Raw genomic sequence first — 19,641 nt, 5'->3', positions numbered from 1 at the left:
CTATACCAGGTACATTTTACCTTCACAGGTCTTGCCATCTTCAGCCAGCTGATAACCTTGACGACATCCACAGCGGGCCTGATCTCCATCCCTGCGGCATTCCTGAGAACAACCACCGTTTCGCTCCGCACACGGATTCTCCGCTGATGACACAAGAACAGACTGTGTTACAGCTTTCCTATTAATGGCATTATTAGGTTTTTTGGCACTAAGAGGACTAATCTGACAGAACCTGCCAAAAAAAACTCATATTTCACCCCAAACTCAAAATGCATATTTTTTCTTTTTGTTTGTTTTGCATTGCAATTATTTTAAAGAAAGTTTTAAAGAAAGCATATTTTCTCTGTGAAATATATATATAACATAAATTGCATTTCACTTTGCAAGTACAGTATTTATATATCATGGCAGTATCTGTAATACTGCTATTAATTTATGCTAATTTAAAAAACAACATGAAAACAACATTGTCAATGTTGTGTGTGTGTGTGTGTGTGTGTGTATACATATATGTGTGTGTGTGTGTATATATACATACATATATATATATATATATATATATATATATATATATATATGCTGCTAGCTGCTGCTTATCACAGCGTGAGCATAAAAAGGCAGCAGGTGCAATGCATACCAGCTTTTCACTTCAGAGCAGAGTGACAACATCGTTCTGCTCCATCCAAGTGTCTTCAGTGAGCTATGAGTTCAACGCGCTCTTGGAAGCTTTTGTTGTTGGCAGTACGGTGCTTCAGCGGTGGTCATTCCTGTGTCGAGTGGGTTGCGCACTTCAGGTTGCACTACCCCCTGTTGTGCTGCAAGTGGCCATTCCCCTGAGCACCTCAGCACATAAAAGAGCATTTCCCTAAAAGAGCAATTTCTCTAAAAGAGTCTTTGTAAAGTGATGGCGCTGGGAGACAGTAAAAAGTTCCATTGCCACTGCCACTGCCACAATCTAAGGCTCGTCCTGGCAGCCGACAGGCGAAAACTATTTCCGGCAGTGGCACAGGTGGTTTTGAGGAACACAGCAGTGGCAAACCCCTCATGGAACCTCTTCTGCGGACCATCAGCCTCAGCTATGTGATTCAACCTGCTTGAATTTGTTCAAGAGCAGGACAGCGGTCCCACTGAAACTATCTCAGAGGCTCCTGGGGCATATGGCAGCTGCAGCGGCACTTACACCACTAGGGCTATTGCATATGAGACCGCTTCAACACTGGCTTCATGGCTGAGTCCCGAGGTGGGCGTGGAAGTACAGCACTCACCGGGTCAAAGTTACACCGGCCTGCCGCCAAACTTTCACCCTGTGGTCAGATCTTACATTTTTCCGGGCAGGAGTGCCCCTGCAACAGGTCTCCAGGCATGCTGTGGTTTACACGGATGTCTCCACCACCGGCTGGGGGGCCACGTACAATGGGCATGCAGTGTCAGGGGTATGGATGAGCCCCTATATGCACTGGCATATCAATTGTCTAGAGTTGTCAGCAGTGCGCCTTGCCTTGAACCTTCTCAAAGGGCACTTATGAGGTAATCACGTGCTGGTCCGAATGGACAACAAAGCGACCGTTGCGTACATCAACGGACAAGGTGTTCTGTGCTCCCGTCGCCTGTCACAACTCACCTGCCACCTCCTCCTTTGGAGTCAGAATGTTCTGAGGTCACTTCATGCCATTCACATTCCGGGCCTGCTCAACCGTACGGCCAACGAGCTGTCTTGAACTATGCTCCCGTGAGAGTGGTGACTCCATCCCTGTATGGTAGACATCAGGTAGACCTGTTTGCCTCACCAGAGACCTCTCACTGCCAGTTGTTCTACTCCCTGACCGATGGAACACTTGGCATGGACGCACTGGCACATAGCTGGCCGCAGGGCCTGCGCAAGTATGCGTTTCCCCCAGTGAGCCTTCTCGCACACACGCTGTGCAAGGTCAAGGAGGACGAGGAGCAGGTCTTGCTTGTGGCGCTGTAATGGCCCACTCAGACCTGGTTCCCCGAACTAGTGCTCCTCACGACAGGCCCTCCCTTGTGGATTCCTCTGAGGAAGGATCTTCTGACTCAGAAACATGGCACACTATGGCACCCACGTCCAGACCTCTGGAAACTTCCTGTCTGATCCCTGGATGGGACGTGGAGATTCTAGGTGACCTACCCCGATAGGTAGTGGACACCATCACTTTGGTGAGAGCACCATCTAGGAGACATGCTTACGCCTTGAAGTGGAACCTGTTCCTTGAGTGTTGTTCTTCTCATTGAGGAGACCCCCAGGGATGCCCGATCAGGGTCGTGCTTTCCTTTTTGCAGCAAGGGCTGGAGCGAAGGCTGTCTCCCTCCACCCTCGAAGTCCAGGTTGCTGCGATTGGTGTGTACCATGACCCCATAGAAGGGAAGTCGGTGGCTAAGCATGACCTGGTCATCAGGTTCCTTAGAGGGGCCAGGAGGTTAAATCCTTCCCGTCCCCCACCATACCCTCTGGGACCTGTCTCTAGTGCTTAAAACACTACAGCAGGGCCCATTTGAGCCCTTGCACTCAGTTGAGCTAAAGTTTCTTTCATTGAAAACTCTGTTCCTGCTTGCATTGGCCTCCATCAAGAGGGAATGGGACCTGCACGCATTTTGGTCAACGATTCGTGCCTAGAGTTTGGGCCAGCTGACTCCCAGGTAATCCTGAGGCCCCGGACTGGCTATGTGCCCAAGGTTCCCCAGAGGAGGCAGACCCAGCCCTAGCTTTGCTCTGTCCCGTCCAAGCCCGGAGATGTTATGAAGGTTGGACACAAAGCTTTAGAACCTCAGGCCAGCTCTTGTCTGTTACGAAGGCCAGCAGAAGGGGAATGCAATCTCAAAGCAGAGGATGGCCCACTGGATTTTGGAGGCCATCACCCTGGCTTATCAGCCACAGGGTGTGCCCTGCCCATTCAGGTTGCAAGCTCACTCGAATAGGAGTGTTGCATCCTCCTGGGGTGCCAGGTCTTCACTCTCTGAATCCTTGAGAACCGGTAGAAGGCTGGGTTCCATATGTGAGACCTAAGTGGATCCCATATGTGTAAAGTCCACAGTATAACCTCAGAGCTAGTGTTTCCACGGCAGACTTCTGCCATTTCCAAGAGTGTTACAATCACCTCCAATTTTCCATATGCGCCTAAATGGATGTTCATATGTGTATTTGCTCCCGAGACCTCCTCCAGGAAGGATGGAGCTTCTGCAGCGCATTGGCTCATTTAGATTACACTCAAAGTAGATTGGTCTATCGAAGCGATATCCCAATTTGTCAGTCATCCGACGTGACGTATCCGTTCCCTCATTCAGGGAACGAGGGTTACCATATGTAACTGAGACATTTTTCTAACTTTTTTCTTTCTCTTTCTTAAATTTATGTAATTATTATTATTATTATTATTATTATTATTATTATTATTATTATTATTATTCAGGGTGACCTAGACATGTTTTTGCGATATTACTTATCATATTTGTAACACAAATGTCCCATCATCCTCATCCAGCTGCTCTGAATAACTCTCTCACACACTCTGTGTTTAAAGTGTTTTTCTTTCCATCCAACAGCTGCAGTGAAATGATCTGTCTGCAGCCAACAATTACACTTTTACAGAAACAGAATGGCAGAAATTATTTTGCAATCATGATCCTTCATCAGAGAAAGACATGTCTGTGTTCAACTCCAAATGACCTCCAAGACGAGACACAAAGACATGTCCCTGCTGAAGTCACCAGTTTGTGAAATTATGTCATCAAGTGAATCAAAGGGCACTTCATCCCAAAGACCAAATCATAATTCCACTAAATCTTCTCAGGCAGTTATTGTGATTCTTTAGAACTTCAAAGGATGAAAATGCTTGGCTTAAAATACATTTGATCAATAAGACATTAAAAATAGTGCTTTATATTACTTGTAGAGTTAAACCTCAGTTTTATTCTCTGTCAATAGGACACTTACATGCAACTGGTAATAGAAGTTATCATGCATTACATGTCCACAATGTTTGACAAATGCTTCAACCTTACAGCAAACAGCTCCACTATGACCTCTTCATCAGAGCAAACACATTCATATCTGTGTGCTGAGATCATTACAGTCAAGTTTTATCTGTATTCATTGCTAGTGAAAGAAATTAAACTATATATATATATATAAAAAACATAATTTACTTTACTTAATATTGACACAAACCTGAATGACTTTATGCTGAATGTCAAAAGGACAAAAAAAAAAAAACACGGATGGTTCATAAAAGTACTACATATGACTTTCACGCTATTTCAAGTTTTCTCAAGTTATATAATGACTTTGTTCTCGCCAAAATTTCTTGTTCCAAAAGTTGTTTTTCACTGCAATAATTCATCTAATCCTACTAATGGAATTTGACATAATTGGTGTTAAATTGGAGAATTTTTAGTGAACAATAACTTTAAAAAAAAAGTTGCATAATTAGTATGGCTTTTTTATGGTTTTGTCTGTTTTGGAGCTTCATAGCCCCCATGTGTATTATATTGAAGGGAAAGGGATAAAACTTTGCATAACTACTTTTTTTCCACAGAACAAAAAAATCATGTGTACTATTTAACAAATTTCACATCATACTCATACAAACTGTAATGCTATTTTGACTGCTTTTATGGTGCTTTGTCCATTATGAAGCTTCAAAACCACAATCTTTGTTTTTTGGAAAGAGAAGCAGAAAAACGTCACCGTTTGTGTTCCACTGGAAAAATAAAAATGTGCTTTGAACATGACAAATAAATGCTTTTTAAAGGAATACACACAATTTATTTTTACACAACTATTTAAAAAAAAAAAACATTTATTTGTTGGTTTTAATTGGAAGAGGTTCCATAATTACAAAGCAGTATACAATAACAATGTCTCATTTGCTTGTTACACATTCAGTCTGTGCTTTGCATTTTAATTGCGCTTAGATCCCACTGTCAACAGCTGTGATTGTAAATATGTTTTCAAGTTCATGCTACTATCATAAATATGTAATGTTCATGAGAAAGTCATGCAGCTGAACATCAGTGTGGTCATACTCACATTTGCAATGTTTCCCATCCCCGTCCAGTCTGTAACCGAGTCGGCAGCGGCACTGCAAATGACCCGCCGTCTGCTGGACACAGAAATGCTCACAGCCACCGTTCCCAACGCTACAGGAGTGGATGGCTAAACAAGCAGACAGACAGAAAGACACACAGGTGGAGACGCTATGAGAAGACAATACTGGGCTGTTATTGTTCAATTTAAAGATCAATTGATTCATAATAAAGGAAAGACCCTTTGTGAAGTGTTTGAGTCTAGCAGACCCCGAGATCAAATTACTCTTGCTGCAGAAACATCAATGAATCAACCAACCAAAACATGAATGAAGGAACTCAGCGAAAATCACTTTAAACTTCTCAATTATAAATCAGTCTCTATAAGAACACATACAGCAGATAGATTCATGCCATAAATGCAATTTATTCAGTAATAGTATTCTCCAATTCTGTCCTCTGTCCTCTGTGTGTCTGATTAGCTGTCCATCATTCTCTCTTTCTCTCACTTTGTACCTTTAGAGGAGGACTGCACTGTACAATACATTATGTCAGTTAAACCAAGATGATTTTTTTCAGATGGTAACATTTAAATGAACTTGTTTTGCCAATGAAATTATGGATAGATAGATGGAACAATAGAGTCATGTCGTGGAGACGCTGTTTCGTTGTGAAAGCAAAAATACTTTGTTTGGCCTTCCAAAAGAGGACACAACTAGAAATCAGTGGTTAAGTTGTATTTACAACACTGTCCCAGAACCCAAATATTTAGATGTGTGCAACACATTTTAAGGAGGACTGCGAGGACTGGAATTGAGAACCGCTGGTGTAGAGTAGAGCTTGTTGTTTGTCGTTTCTCCGATCACAATATACAGTATGTGGAAAAGAATGTGTTTTTTGAAACTTAAACCGCATAAACATTTCATTACACCAAATACACAAAATAATGTTCTTTTTAGCAACATCATATGACCCCTTTAATGGTCCTAAAAACAGGCTTAATTTCTTTTACATGAGTAATTTGTGGTGAAACATGAGCCTGAACAGGTCTGGCTGTTTTACCGATGCATGTGCGTCCATCCACGTGCAGTCGAGATCCAGCGTTACACTGGCAGTGATACGAACCCCTGGTGTTCACACACTTGTGCTGGCAGCCACCATTATGCACCTGGCATTCGTCAATATCTACAGAAGAACATATAAAAACACAATTTAATACTGCGTTACGAAACATTCATCAAATTCAGTTAAGGCCTGGTACCTGTACATCTTTAATTCACCTCTAATTTCTGCAGACAAAATCAGTTGGTCCTAATTCAAAACAGAATCTGCTTGCCTGGGAAAACCGTCTGACATCAGGAGTAAATAAATAACCAAACCATTTTTGTTAAGACTAAAGCAGCAAGGTTACAAATAAACAAAGAGAAGTGGCCATTTGTTTTACATGCTAACCATCAAGATAAAGAACAAACCACAAAAAAAGAGAAAACAAGTACATTCATGGTTCACTGAAACGTTGTAGGTTCAAACAGTTTTGATGCCTTTAAAGCTACACTGCCCACTGAGATCAGAGCTAATAGAGTCACGGCCTGTTGAGAAAGACACTGTTACTGCTCTGAGATCAGCTTTAAGACAAAAATGCTGCACTAGTGCAGCTGCTATCCCGAAACTGAAGTGTCCTCCCATGTCAAAGTGTAAACAAAGGAAAGGGAGGGAAATCAAAAAGGAAATTGGTCTTGTGATAGTGTCAGATGGTCATAAAGACCATTTTGAAGACCATCTGACACTTTCACAGGACCAATTTCCTTTTGCTTTCCCTTCCTTTACTATGGACAGATGGACAGGCGGACAGACGGACGGAGGGACAGACAGACAGACAGACAGACTGTCCTCTTCTGCTAAGAGGAAAAAATCCTAAAAATCACTCAGTTGCGACTGTCTACATCCATACGATCTCACAGCAGGTCTCTTTAGCTTGTACACTGCTTTCTCTCCAAATAAAACATGCGAGACCCCGCCAACACAAGCGCCACTGACTCCAAAATGAACAAATGCGCTTTGTGTTCGAGCGACTTTTGACCTCTAATATACTAATGACCAGCTTTGTGTTTCTGTCACCTCATGACATCACTGCAGGAGATATTTTCATTGGCCGGTTTTCCATTAATAGCTGTAATTCTCTAATAGGAGCCAAATGGTATATACAATTTCCCTTTACAGAGATTCATGTGCAAGTTCGGTCAAATCAAGGTTGCACAAAACATCTTTAGTTGAAGTTTGACTAAAGAAGTTATTTAAATCTGGTAACAATCTTGTTATATACCTCACCAGCTGAGCTCAATTTTGAGTATATGTGAGTATTCATGGCACTATAGGATAGCTGGCACTAAACAGTACATAAAGTCAGTTGGTAATGGGAACCAGCCGGTTGTTTACCTGCGTGGAATCTTAATTACTGACTTACTGACCAGGAGGCCTCAATAATCACAAGCTTCCTGCAAAGCAGGAAAATGTTTGTTTAAACTTTGTTGCACACATTTAAATAGGTCGTTGACTTATTTGCATTGTGTCATTATTTCAAAGACAGCTTAAAACATTTTCTCACCAATTGTGCTGTAACAGCAAGAAAATACAAATTAAAATTTAAATAATGATTAAGTATTTCATGAAAGTATGCTGATTTAAATAAATTAAAAAGAATTAATGAGAATTTGAGAAGAAAACATTTTACTTTTATTTATTTTTTATATTTTATTATACTTCTAACTGTGATGAAAAAATATCAGAAAGCAAACAACAGGAATATATATATATATATATATATATATGATATAATTATTATTATTATTTAGTTTAGTTTTTTTTTGTTTGTTTGTTTGTTATGGTTGTCCACGAGGCCACTGTTTGTACTGTTCTCCTTCTTTTGCATATTTGAACCCTTCCCAGCTGTGACTGTATGATTTTAAGATCCATCTTTTTACAATGAAGGCAACTGAGGGACCCATATGCAACTCATACACAAAGATACTGATGCTCGAGAAGGAAACACAATGCATTAAGGGGTAAAGACTTTCTGAATTTGCAAATCAGGTTAAACTGTACTTATTTTGTCTTCTGGGAGACGTGTAAGTATCTTCTGTAGCTTTTGAAGGGCAGTATTAAATGGGAAAAATGTGACTTTTAAACAAAATAAGAAAAATGTACACATCTGCATCCTATATCTAGAGCATCGTTTGAGACAAAACTGAGATCTCTTCTGAATCTTTGGAGAGATATGTAAAACTTTAAATTTTTTTCGTCATTTTCGAAACAATTCTTTCCAATGCTAAGAACATCAAACAAACCCAGAACTGAATTGAATTTCTGAACAGTGTCTTTTGATATTTAATTTCTCACTGATGTGGCATCTTTCAGCAAGTCACCCCAGATTCTGGTTATAATGACAGCCTGGAAAGCACAAGCAACAGCAGTTGCCAAAATGCAACATTCACCAATTTTGCTGATTGCTGCAGCCCTCTGAACTCCAATATCTGGCTTGGCTTTTCAAAGGTTAGTTCTGGTTCATCTGTCACTTGAATCAGGGTAACCCACACGCTGGAGTAATACTTCAACTATGCATGCTGATTCTGAGCCACTGATTCATGCCTGGGCCAGAAAAGTGTCTCCAGCCAGGAAAGCTGGCACACCAGAGCTGACTTTCCATCCACACTGCTGTTTGGTTTGGGTTTTAATTAAATTACCAAGAAATGTTTCCCCACATTGGTGAAATTATTTGGTTTGGCTTCTATTGAATACTCTGGAACTTTAAACAGTGTTTATAGATTTAGCTTGAGGCACTGAGGAAGTTCCTGACTGTGTTCTGCGCTGATGACAACCTTATACTGTTAACAAGATGTTTTAGTACAGTGACGACTGTGACATTTTAAACATGAAAATAATTACTGATGCTTGCTAATCAATTTACTAATTGAGAGATCAAAGCATCTTAGAGACTTGCTGGTGGGTTGTGGCAAGAACCAGCCACATTTTCTTCAGAATTTATATGTATTTTAATTTCATATGAGACAAAGATAATATGTATACAGTGATGGGTGAAAGGCATTACTAAGTAACTAATTACTGTAATTTAATTACTTTTCCCTTGAAAAAGTAAGTGATTACTCTTATTTTTATGCAGTTTAATTAGTTACTTTTGATGTAATTGCATTAAATATTGTATAGACTATAACACAATTCTACATAAAACAATAGTGTGTGTAACATTAAAATGTTACTATATCTAATAATATATATGATATCTGATGTTAAAACATATGTCTCTAATGTAACATTCTCCTTTTAAATACTCTGGTCAGTTCAAGATTAATTTATGCAATTTTATATATTTATATATATATATATATATATATATATATATATATATATATATATATACATTTTATTATTTTTTTTAATTAAAAGAGCAGTTTCATGTCTGTTCTTGTACTGTTCAACTGGTCGGGGTTGATGTGGGATTTAGAAAGTAATGATGCAATACTTTTTGGAGAAAGTAATTAGGTCAGAAGTCTAATTACACTGTTAAAGATATGATTAGTAGCTAGTAATTAATACATTTTTAGAGTAACTTACCCAGCACTCTATGTATATCAGTTTTGTTATTGTTAACTAATATAATTGATAATAAATGTAGAAATTAATACATATAAATATTACAAATATTTGGAACACCTATTCCATTATATTTCTTAACAATACAGAAACTATTACTAGACACTAATGCAGAACATCTCAGGTGGAAGTCCTCAGTTTAAATGGACCAATAAATGTTCTCACCTGGTATCTGGTATCCCATAGTGAATCGGTTGTATCCATGGAAACAGTTTGGCCTATGGCAGTGTCTCAAATGATTCCAATAGCCAGAATAATAGGCCAGATCAGCTGGATGATAATTAAGCCCCATACACAGGAGACAAAGCATGAACCAGCCTGTCATGATTTACCAGATATTGAATCATAAATACCTGACTACGTGTCTATGATTGAAAAAGCAGAAAATATCTCACGAAAGTTCAAGCAGTCTGAGAGGGACGGACTGAAACAGCAGGTTTTGTTCCCTCCCTTCAGCTGACATTCTCTCTCCTCCTTTCATGTCTGCATCTCATGTATTTCACAACACTTATGCAGAAATGTAATCATTCTGAGTGCTATGAATTCTGCTGTTCTAATTTTGTCTACCATGAAGTCATATAAAAGGATTACAATTTTTGGCTCTCTAGACTACTTGATTCTTATTGGATAATTGCTGTATTCTGTAGTCCAATATTTTTCTGATAATCATTTTTATTTACATAAATAAAATATACATTATATCCCTGTGCATGAAGCCTGCAGAGTTTCAACTAAACTGCTGCTGCCTTTATATTCTGGCATTCAAATGCATATAAAATATGTGAAGCAGGATTTTGGTTTAATATGAAAGAGTTACGAGATCTAAACCATGTGTAGGTTGAATACAAATATCTGAAACATCAGAAAGATGAATAAATCTTGCAGTGGCATTTTTCAGATGGATATGAAGAACCGTGGCCAAACACATTATATACACACAAGGCGAGAGGTTTATATACAAGCAGAGAACCTGGGTTAAACTTTGACCAAATTCTATCTATCTATCTATCTATCTATCTATCTATCTATCTATCTATCTATCTATCTATCTATCTATCTATCTATCTATCATGGTAATGCTAATAATGCTACCAATTGTTCTGGAGGTGTAAAATAAGTGACAGAGAGGATCTCTGCATTTTGCAAACCTGTCTCTAAAAATGCTTGCTAAATAAATTATTAGGCATATTTCCCCTAGTAAAAAATAAATATACTAAAATGTGTTTGAAATACATTTTTCATGCTAAGTATTCTACAAATACATTTAAATATTGTGTACTTAATAAAAATACCCTGCAATTGTAATTTTGGAATACTAAACTGGTATACTTAAAGTCACTTTAATTGTGCGGAAGTAGTGAAGAAGTCCAACTAAAGTAGAACTATTGCAAGAATACTTCAGGTACACTTTAAACCTTTTGCATTTAAAGACTGTAAATCTCAAGCGATATGTCAGTAAATATGTTAATAGATTTTAACGAGTATGAAATAAGTGCATTTTATTTTATTTCTTTACTAAAGTTATTTGTTATCAATTTGTATAATTGTGAATGTCCTGCATCTCAGTAAAATCGGAGTTCTAAATTTCTGCATGAGTTTAACGGTGACGTTCTGTACTTCTCCAAGTAGAAAGTTATACATTTTGCTCTTCATAGCTGAATGGATCAAACAGAAAATAGAATCCACACGCAAATGGTTTGACTGGTTTTCTAGTGAGAGCGCCATCTTTGCAGACAGTATCCATCTGCTGAAAAGCATCAGTTTCAGAGAAACAGAGAGATAGAGAGAGAGAGGAAGGGACTCACCCTGGCAGGTCTTGCCATCGTCTTTGAGCTCTTGACCTGTGGGACACTTGCAGTAGAAACTGCCGATGGTGTTACAGCAAAGAGCTTCACACCCTCCATTGGTCTCTTCACACTCGTTCACATCTGACAGTGAGAGAACAAACACATTACATTCTGAACTACAGATGCAGATCGTTTACAGATTTGCAGCAGTTTGGACAATTGTTTCCAAATGTTTACAATTTGGAGACACATGAACATATTCATACAAACCAATTCTGAAACTTCACCCGTAAGCATGAGGGTGCATTATGACCAATTGACAGGACTGTTTGCTAAATTAAGCATCACTATTACTATTGCTAAAAGTATAAATAGCTACTTTATAAAATAAATAATATTTCAGGTCTATTATTTACTCTTTTTTTTTTTTGTATGTAGAAACAGCCTGGAGTAAGACTCAAAAGCTTGTTGCATAGGTCAAACGAGGTTTCAACAAGTGCTTATTGCTGGAAATTCATTGCCATAATAAAACATAATATACTTTTTCCATCTGTCCATCTTAAAAATAACTTAACATAATCAAAATAAAAAGTGATTTAGCCCACAGTCTGCTGCCAGTGAATAAATCATATAATGAAAGACACATTTAGCTGTTCTTCACTTTAACAGGATTTGACAATAATGTTTTTTTGATTATTTAATTGAAGCTACTGAAATCTGGACCGCCAGTTGAGTTTTCATGGGAAAATGCTCAACAGAAACCCATCTCATTGGCCTTTTGTCAGTTTCCAAATCTTTTTACTCTATGAGCATGTTGTTGCCTATAATGTTAAAGGGTTTGGTGCATTCTGGGTTTGAGAAAGTACAAGTACACATGTGTATATAACCTGTAGATATAGTAAAAAAACATTCTCCTTTTCCAATTATGGTAACACTTTAGAATAGGGAACACATTTGCTTAAAGGTTTTACCTCAAACTCCTTAGTAAGGTAGGCTACATATTAAGTTTCGGTATGGGGTAGAATTAAGGGATCTTAATTGAAAGTACCAATAAACAGCCAGTATTCTAGTAATATGCATGATAATAAGCAGCTAGCTAATAATGAGAATTGGTCCTTAAAATAAAGTGTTACCCCAATTATATCCAAATGATCTCCTCAGTTCACACAAAATTAAAACTTAAAGGGGGAAGTCATGGCCTAATGGTTAGAGAATCAAACTCTAAATCCAGGGAGTGAATGTACAGCAACTAATATTACTCAGTACTTAAATGTATAATTACACTGTAACCCCACTCTCTCCCACCTTCAATACCACGACTGAGGTGCCCTTGAGCAAGGCACAGAACCCCCAGCTGCTCCCCGGGTGCCGCAGCATAAATGGCTGCCTACTGCTCCAGGTGTGTGTTCATGTTGTGTGTGTGTTCACCGCTGTGTGTGTGTGCACTTTGGATGGGTTAAATGCAGAGCAAGATTTCCGAGTATGGGTCACCATACTTGGCTGTATGTCACGTCACTTTCACATTCCTTTTTTTCCCACTTAAAATAACAAGGAACTAATATTACTCAGTACTTAAATGTATAATTACACTGTAACAAGGACACCTTAAAATAAAGTGTTACTGAAAGTTTACTCAGTACTTAAATGTATAATTACACTGTAACAAGGACACCTTAAAATAAAGTGTTACTGAAAGTTTTTATTGTTTCTTATTGTTTATGTAAAAAAGCTGAACTGATGAAGTTTATTTCACTTTATATATTTTCGCCATGTAAAACATTGAAGTTTCACATCATTATTTGGTGCTTTCATAACATAATTGCATATATGTTACATCATCTCATGATTACGTACTGTAAACTAGTGAATTAAACCAGTTCATTAAAACGAATCAGAATAAAAAGAATCAGATTTCCCCGTTTGCCTAAGGCTCTGTGAATAATGTTCAGTTTCTAGTAAAGACCAATCGTTATGCTTCATAAGTCCTCAATATGGTGTCAGAAGCCATGGGTATTAATTTTGTGTTCCTTGATATGCTTTTTTTATTCTAAAAAACAAGTGGGCTGGGGGTGAGCAAATTAACAGCATAAACGGCATAAACTGTTACTATTGAGACAATGTCAAGGAAGTACAGAATCACCCTCTTTAAAAAAACAAACAAACAAACAAACAAAAAAAAATTCTCATTAACAGTTTACTTCCCATGCAAAAAAAAACCAAATCTATATTAACACCGAACAAAAATCATCTCAATGAGACTAAAACCAATTTATTTTAATCAGAAAGGCCTCAAATCACTTTATGTTAATCAGAAAAACGAAATATTTGGAAAATTGTGTCCTTCAACAGGCCAACTAGCCTCACAGCGAGAGGTTTCGCCATTCATTCAGCTTTCAGTGCAGATGTTTAACAAACCTCCCCATTACACCCCATATATCCAGCTCTCACACTCAAACACATGGAGACGTTTACGAGAAAGTCAGTTTGTCGGTTTCCCAAAACATTATTTCAATAAAATCTTCACCACAACAAATTGGCCCGTGAAGAGATGAGCGATGTGTGCTGGAGGAGGAAATAAACATAATAAATCAGTGAATGGAGCTGCTGCAGGAGGTGCTCACACCATTACACATGTCTTATGTCTAGTGTCTGTCAATTTAAAAACTAGACAACTTTGAAGGTTTATAAATCTTCAAGAAAGACACATCAAGCAAAATCTGCTCAGTATGTTCTAGTTTAGGTAGAAATACAATGCTTTACATTAGAATTCACAACTAAAGTTAATGCGTGTTATTATTGGCAACCCTGTTACTTTAAAATGTTTCCAATGTTTAACCATCACTAAATAGATTAAAGTACTGAAGAAGGACATTTGGAGAAGGATGACAACAAACAATATGGTATTGATCCATTATTTCTCCAATAAAATGTTGGAAATGTGATTACTGTTGAGAAAGAGTGACGCTTCCTTCACTCCTGCAAATTTGACAACACTGTTAACATGTTAAAATATAATCTATGTCCAATACTTCTATTATATTTAACCACAATGTGAATAAAATGAGTGACGGGTCAGTAATTCATAACGCCAGCCTCCACATCCAGTCGTCTACATCAAGACTGTAACATCAACAAGGAAATGGAGACGAACCACATTCCTTCACTAAGAGGTCACGACCCCTTTTGTGACCCGAGGCTGACCTGCTGGTTAAGGATCGAAAGAGACACCCTGTGGGAATGGCAGCGTTTTCTTCCGTCAGGGGTCCTGCTTTAGGCCACGCACCTGCACAGAGACGGAGACACGGGTTTCGGAGGAGGGTGTTACCAGCAGTGTGCAGGGTCACTGAGGTCAGGGGTCATGACCATATTAAGTCTGGCACGTATTAGGAAGACTCAGTGTAACACACACTAAAAACCAACTAATCAAATCCCCACTCCCCAAAAAACAGCAAAAACTAGAGGTCATATGATGAAAAAAATGATTATTCTTACTCTTCTAATGTTAATATTTACATTCAGAAGTTCACACAGACAATTAGTACAGAAACAGCTCATTTAGCAACAAACACAGTATTCATCTCACTACTGTCACCTCATAATCATTTGACGACAGTGCAGTATCAACGCCTCGTCGATAGTTAACACCACTACTACTCATTCCACATCCAAAAATCACAAAAGACTGGCAACCAGAGGTGTCAAAATCCTATTGGCTAAACTGGCAGTGGACAGAGTCACAAAGACCAAAACAAAAACAGACATTCTGACACAGAACAAACATTTCAAAGTAGAATAACTGACTGTAGCGTTGTTTTCAGAGAAACAAGTATATGAACTTAATATCTGCAAATATATTATGGTATATTTATGCTTTAATACAGTCGAAACATCTGATCCTCCCTTTTAGAATCATATACAATTGGGCTCAAATGATTAAAACACCTCATCTGTAATGATTTTGACTGTCAAAGACTGGATCTTTTGCACCTTTAACTGAATACCTTTGATATACAATGTACTTATTGAAGATAAAGCAGCAAAAAAAAATCATTTTCATCATTCTTTAAGTAATAATTATCTTAAATTAATTTTTAAATTAAATTGTTTATATATATATTGCAATAAGTACAATTTAATGTGCTCACTCTGTTCAGATCAGCTCTCCCATATCTGAAAGCAAACCACTGTTATTGGGAGAGATACAGTTTTATTTTAGAAACTAAATGTTATCCTTCTGTTCTCCTGGACAATTACTTTCAGTCACAGTTTGTACTGAGAGAGTGTGATGTTTAAATGTATTTTTTGGTTTAGCACAGTGCGAGTTGTCTGGAGATTATGACAGAAAACTGGCCAGGAATTTGATGTCGTCAGTTAGATGATGTTCAGGCATGTTTCCATTGTGTTACAACAGACTTGTTTCACCAACAAAGACATTCTGTCAAAAAGAACAATAGATCATAAACCTCTGAAATCACAAACAGAACAACCATAAACAAAGAGTCACCCGATCTTTTAATTGATTTCCGTCTATTCAAACTCACGAGAACACACCATACTAACTCGAAAAAACACACAAGTAATCCTTGTTTATGTTTCATAGCAAGAGGCAAATTAGAAGTGCTGAGAATTTTGTTTCTAACCAAAAATAAAAATAAAAATGCATAGATTGAAACCAAACTGAAATTTAAAAGAATAGTTCACCAAAAATTTGTAGAAAATGTACCTTGATGAGTTGGTTTCTTCATGGGATCAATCAGAGGATCCATTTCTTTTTATATTCCTTTAACAAATTTCTTCCTAAATTGCCCTTTTGGTGTTAGGCAGAAAGTCATATCGATTTGAAACAACATGAGAGCAGGTAAGCAATGACAGTTTTCATTTTTGGATGAACTATTTCTTGAAACATTGCAATCTCTGCAGGAAAAGAATTCAAATGGAATGTTCTTGGTTCTGTAAGTTATAAATCTATTATCCTCAAACACACACAGATGTGCAGATATGCACACAACACACACACACACACACACACACACACACACACACGTGATATATGTTTTACAGGCCGTAACATCCACTGCTTGTGAAAACCTGTTCAACTTCTAGTCAGTGCCTTTGCCATATGTTCAGATCTTTGTGAATCTAATGCACACAAACCACCTGTCAGAACCACCACATCTACAGTATCCTCTATCCATGTTTTTAAACATGCTTAAACTTACACTGAAGAATTTCTGAAGAATGAATAGCAACAGGAAAAACAATCTAACACATGTATTTTTGACCACCAGCAATCATTCAGACCCTTTATGTGTCAAACTGTGCGACTCTGAGAGATTTGTGTGTGTTTGCATTCCAGCCGTGTGTCGACTTGTGTGACTTCCTCTCATGAAGTCAATGCGTTTCTGCGTAGACGGGGGTCCGTACCGTAGCTTGGCACAGCTGTTGAATCATACGGGTCAGACAGAGCCAAAGAAAGCCATCCAGATAGCATCACTAGGGTCACTGAGAGCACAGAGAAACAGCCGCCCAACACATAAATACACTCATCAGAGAAGCCAAAGCCAGCGTCTGGCTCAAAATGATATTATGCATCTTATCTGGAGCAGCAGGACAGTTTTCCATTGTTTAATGTTTTTATAAACAATTGAACAATGATTCAGCAATAAAGATAAAAATAAAAATCTACAGTCTGAATTTATTTTTTATTCTTACTGTAGAAACTTCTGAAGAAAATTTCTTTATTGTGCATTTTCATTGAATTAAGTTTACTTTTCAATTACTTTTTAAACTCTTTTTTTTATCATACACTACTGTTCAAATGGTTGGGTATAGTACATTTATTTATTTAGTTAGTTTAAGAAATTTACATTTTTATTCAGCAAGGATGTATAAACATTGGTCAAAAAACAGATAATGACATTTATGTTACAAAGGAACATAAGTAACACTTAAAGCCTATATATAATATATATAATGCATTATAAAGGCATCCACAATGTATGTTGTAATGCATTAAATAATTGTAACCAAAGTTAAAATGTGTTAATATTTGAAGGCTTGTTTGTCATGTGTTTTAATGCATCATACTTTCTAAAGGTGTAACAATAATAAGATGAGTATTACAATGTACTGCAACTGTGGTTACAATTATTCATGAGAACATACAATGCATTATTTATGCATTAAAACTTTTTTTTTTTTTTGTTGGTGTTACCCAAAGGATTTCTATTTCAAATAAATGCTTTCTATTCATCAGTTTAATTCTGATTGCTGATAATCAGAAATGTTCCTTGATCATTAAATCAGCATATTACTCAGCAAATCAGCAAATTATATTTTAACATATTTTCAAATAGAAAAAGTTATTTTAAATTGTAATAATATTTCACAATATTTCTTTCTGTATTTTTTGATCAAATAAATGCAGCCTTAGTGAGCATGAGATACTTTTTAACAGAACTGTATATATCATATGTGCATATTGTGTCATTTCATTATTATATAAAATATATTAAAGCAAAAGAGCTCAATTTTTATAATTAAATAATTTCCAATTAATACAAACCAACAAACAAACCAATCACCAAACAAACCCCCAAAAAAAAATAAACAAACAAAAAAAACAAATAAATAAATAATTTATGTCTGGAACATAAATAGTGCTGAAAATGATCAGTTTACATACAATACTTAAGGTAAGGAGTTTGCTCAGGTCACTAACCCTGAGAATGAGCGATAGGAAGTCTGATATTCGCCTTCATAAAGACCAGTGTTCTGTATCTGTGTAATAACCATTTCCTGATTCAGCAATAAACTGCTCTACCATCCTGATTTATTTCTTACACTGACAAACTGATGAACAAACAAAAAGCTAAGAGGACGAAAATGTTTCTCATCCATCATAATTGATACTGTACAATTATTATGGACTATTGTGCTGTGGCTACCGTGCACTGGAGATACACACTGCCCCCTGCTGCCTACATAGTGAACTTAAGAGACACCAGCAGACAAAAGGTACACAGTGTAAGACATATGAATTACTGCAGCCACACATAATCCATAACGACTTCCACTTCATAACCATCTACATCTGTTCATATTCACCAATGCATTTCTATGCGATCTAATCTTCATCTTAAGATGCATTGCTTTAAACAAAGAAAGTCAAAATTGTATAAACGCTTCATGTAACTTATCCGTTCAGTCTAACAGCACAATTTAAAACCATGCAAAGAATTTCTAACACTTTGTCACATGAATTATGGGATGATATTCAGCTGGGCTCTTCCTCCAAAGATGACCAGTTGCACGCTCCCTGTGCATGCATTGCTTAATGTTCCTTCTGATAACAACAACAAAACATATCCATGACATTCAAATATAAACACAACTTTCCATTCTAAACTTATAAAAGATCCTCCAGCACAGACCGCAGAGATTATTCAAAGCAGAGAGCAAATAAACTCATGCCATGGTCTGTCTGAATACTCGATTATGATTGGCTGGCAGGTGTTGATTAAATTTGTTTAACTGCACAGGTAGTTCCAGGTCAGTTTAATCACGTTCTATATTAATGCGCTTCTTACAGTATAAACATTGGTATCCATAGTAACATCTAACAAGTTGAAACTGATGAAAATAACCATCATTTTTATCATTCCAGTCAAATATTATTAACATCTTTAATATGCGAATGCGGGCAAATGACCATGGCATAAGCAGGATAATCAATGGCTAGCTGTGCATTAAACGATTCGGCTGTGCGTCGGGTGGTTCTTCGCCTCCACGTCATGCATGTAAATAGTTTAATGCTCAGCTAGCCATTAATTATCCCTTACATAAAGCTCAACTCCTGCTGTGAATCTATATCACAGACTTTTACAGCTAATCATCTGTGTTTATGCTCAAACATCTGCAGCTGCTCGCCGCGACTTTTAAATTGATGCATGCGGGTGTGAAAATGGATCTATAGCTGATAGTGTCAGGTAATTTGTGGTACATGCATACAGACTGAGCTCACAAGGCCAGAAACAAACACTACACAAGTATGTAAATGTGAATGTGCAAATTGTACATAATTCATAATGTGTATTTTTGCTTTATGGCTAGCTACCTGACTAATGCAACATTCAGTTTAATT

General features: G+C 37.4%; 1 protein-coding gene across 1 annotated transcript in view; it reads right to left on the bottom strand.

The window, feature by feature from the left end:
- The window catches only part of LOC109056038 (multiple epidermal growth factor-like domains protein 6), a 34,502-nt gene extending 23,934 nt beyond the window's left edge, over window positions 1-10,568 (bottom strand). The window contains exons 1-4 of the mRNA XM_042733707.1: window positions 9,877-10,568; window positions 6,106-6,228; window positions 5,048-5,173; window positions 21-143 (exon numbers count right to left, since the gene is read on the bottom strand). Coding sequence (XP_042589641.1) covers window positions 21-143; window positions 5,048-5,173; window positions 6,106-6,228; window positions 9,877-10,036 — 532 coding nt within the window. The 5' untranslated portion in view covers window positions 10,037-10,568. The remainder of the gene's footprint in view (window positions 1-20; window positions 144-5,047; window positions 5,174-6,105; window positions 6,229-9,876) is intronic.
- Between the last annotated feature and the right edge of the window lie 9,073 nt (window positions 10,569-19,641).

This window comes from Cyprinus carpio, chromosome B11 (genome assembly GCF_018340385.1).
Source record: "Cyprinus carpio isolate SPL01 chromosome B11, ASM1834038v1, whole genome shotgun sequence".
Taxonomy (NCBI): domain Eukaryota; kingdom Metazoa; phylum Chordata; class Actinopteri; order Cypriniformes; family Cyprinidae; genus Cyprinus; species Cyprinus carpio.
The sequence above is the reverse complement of the archived record's forward strand: the minus strand, read 5'-3'. Positions and strand labels throughout refer to the sequence as shown.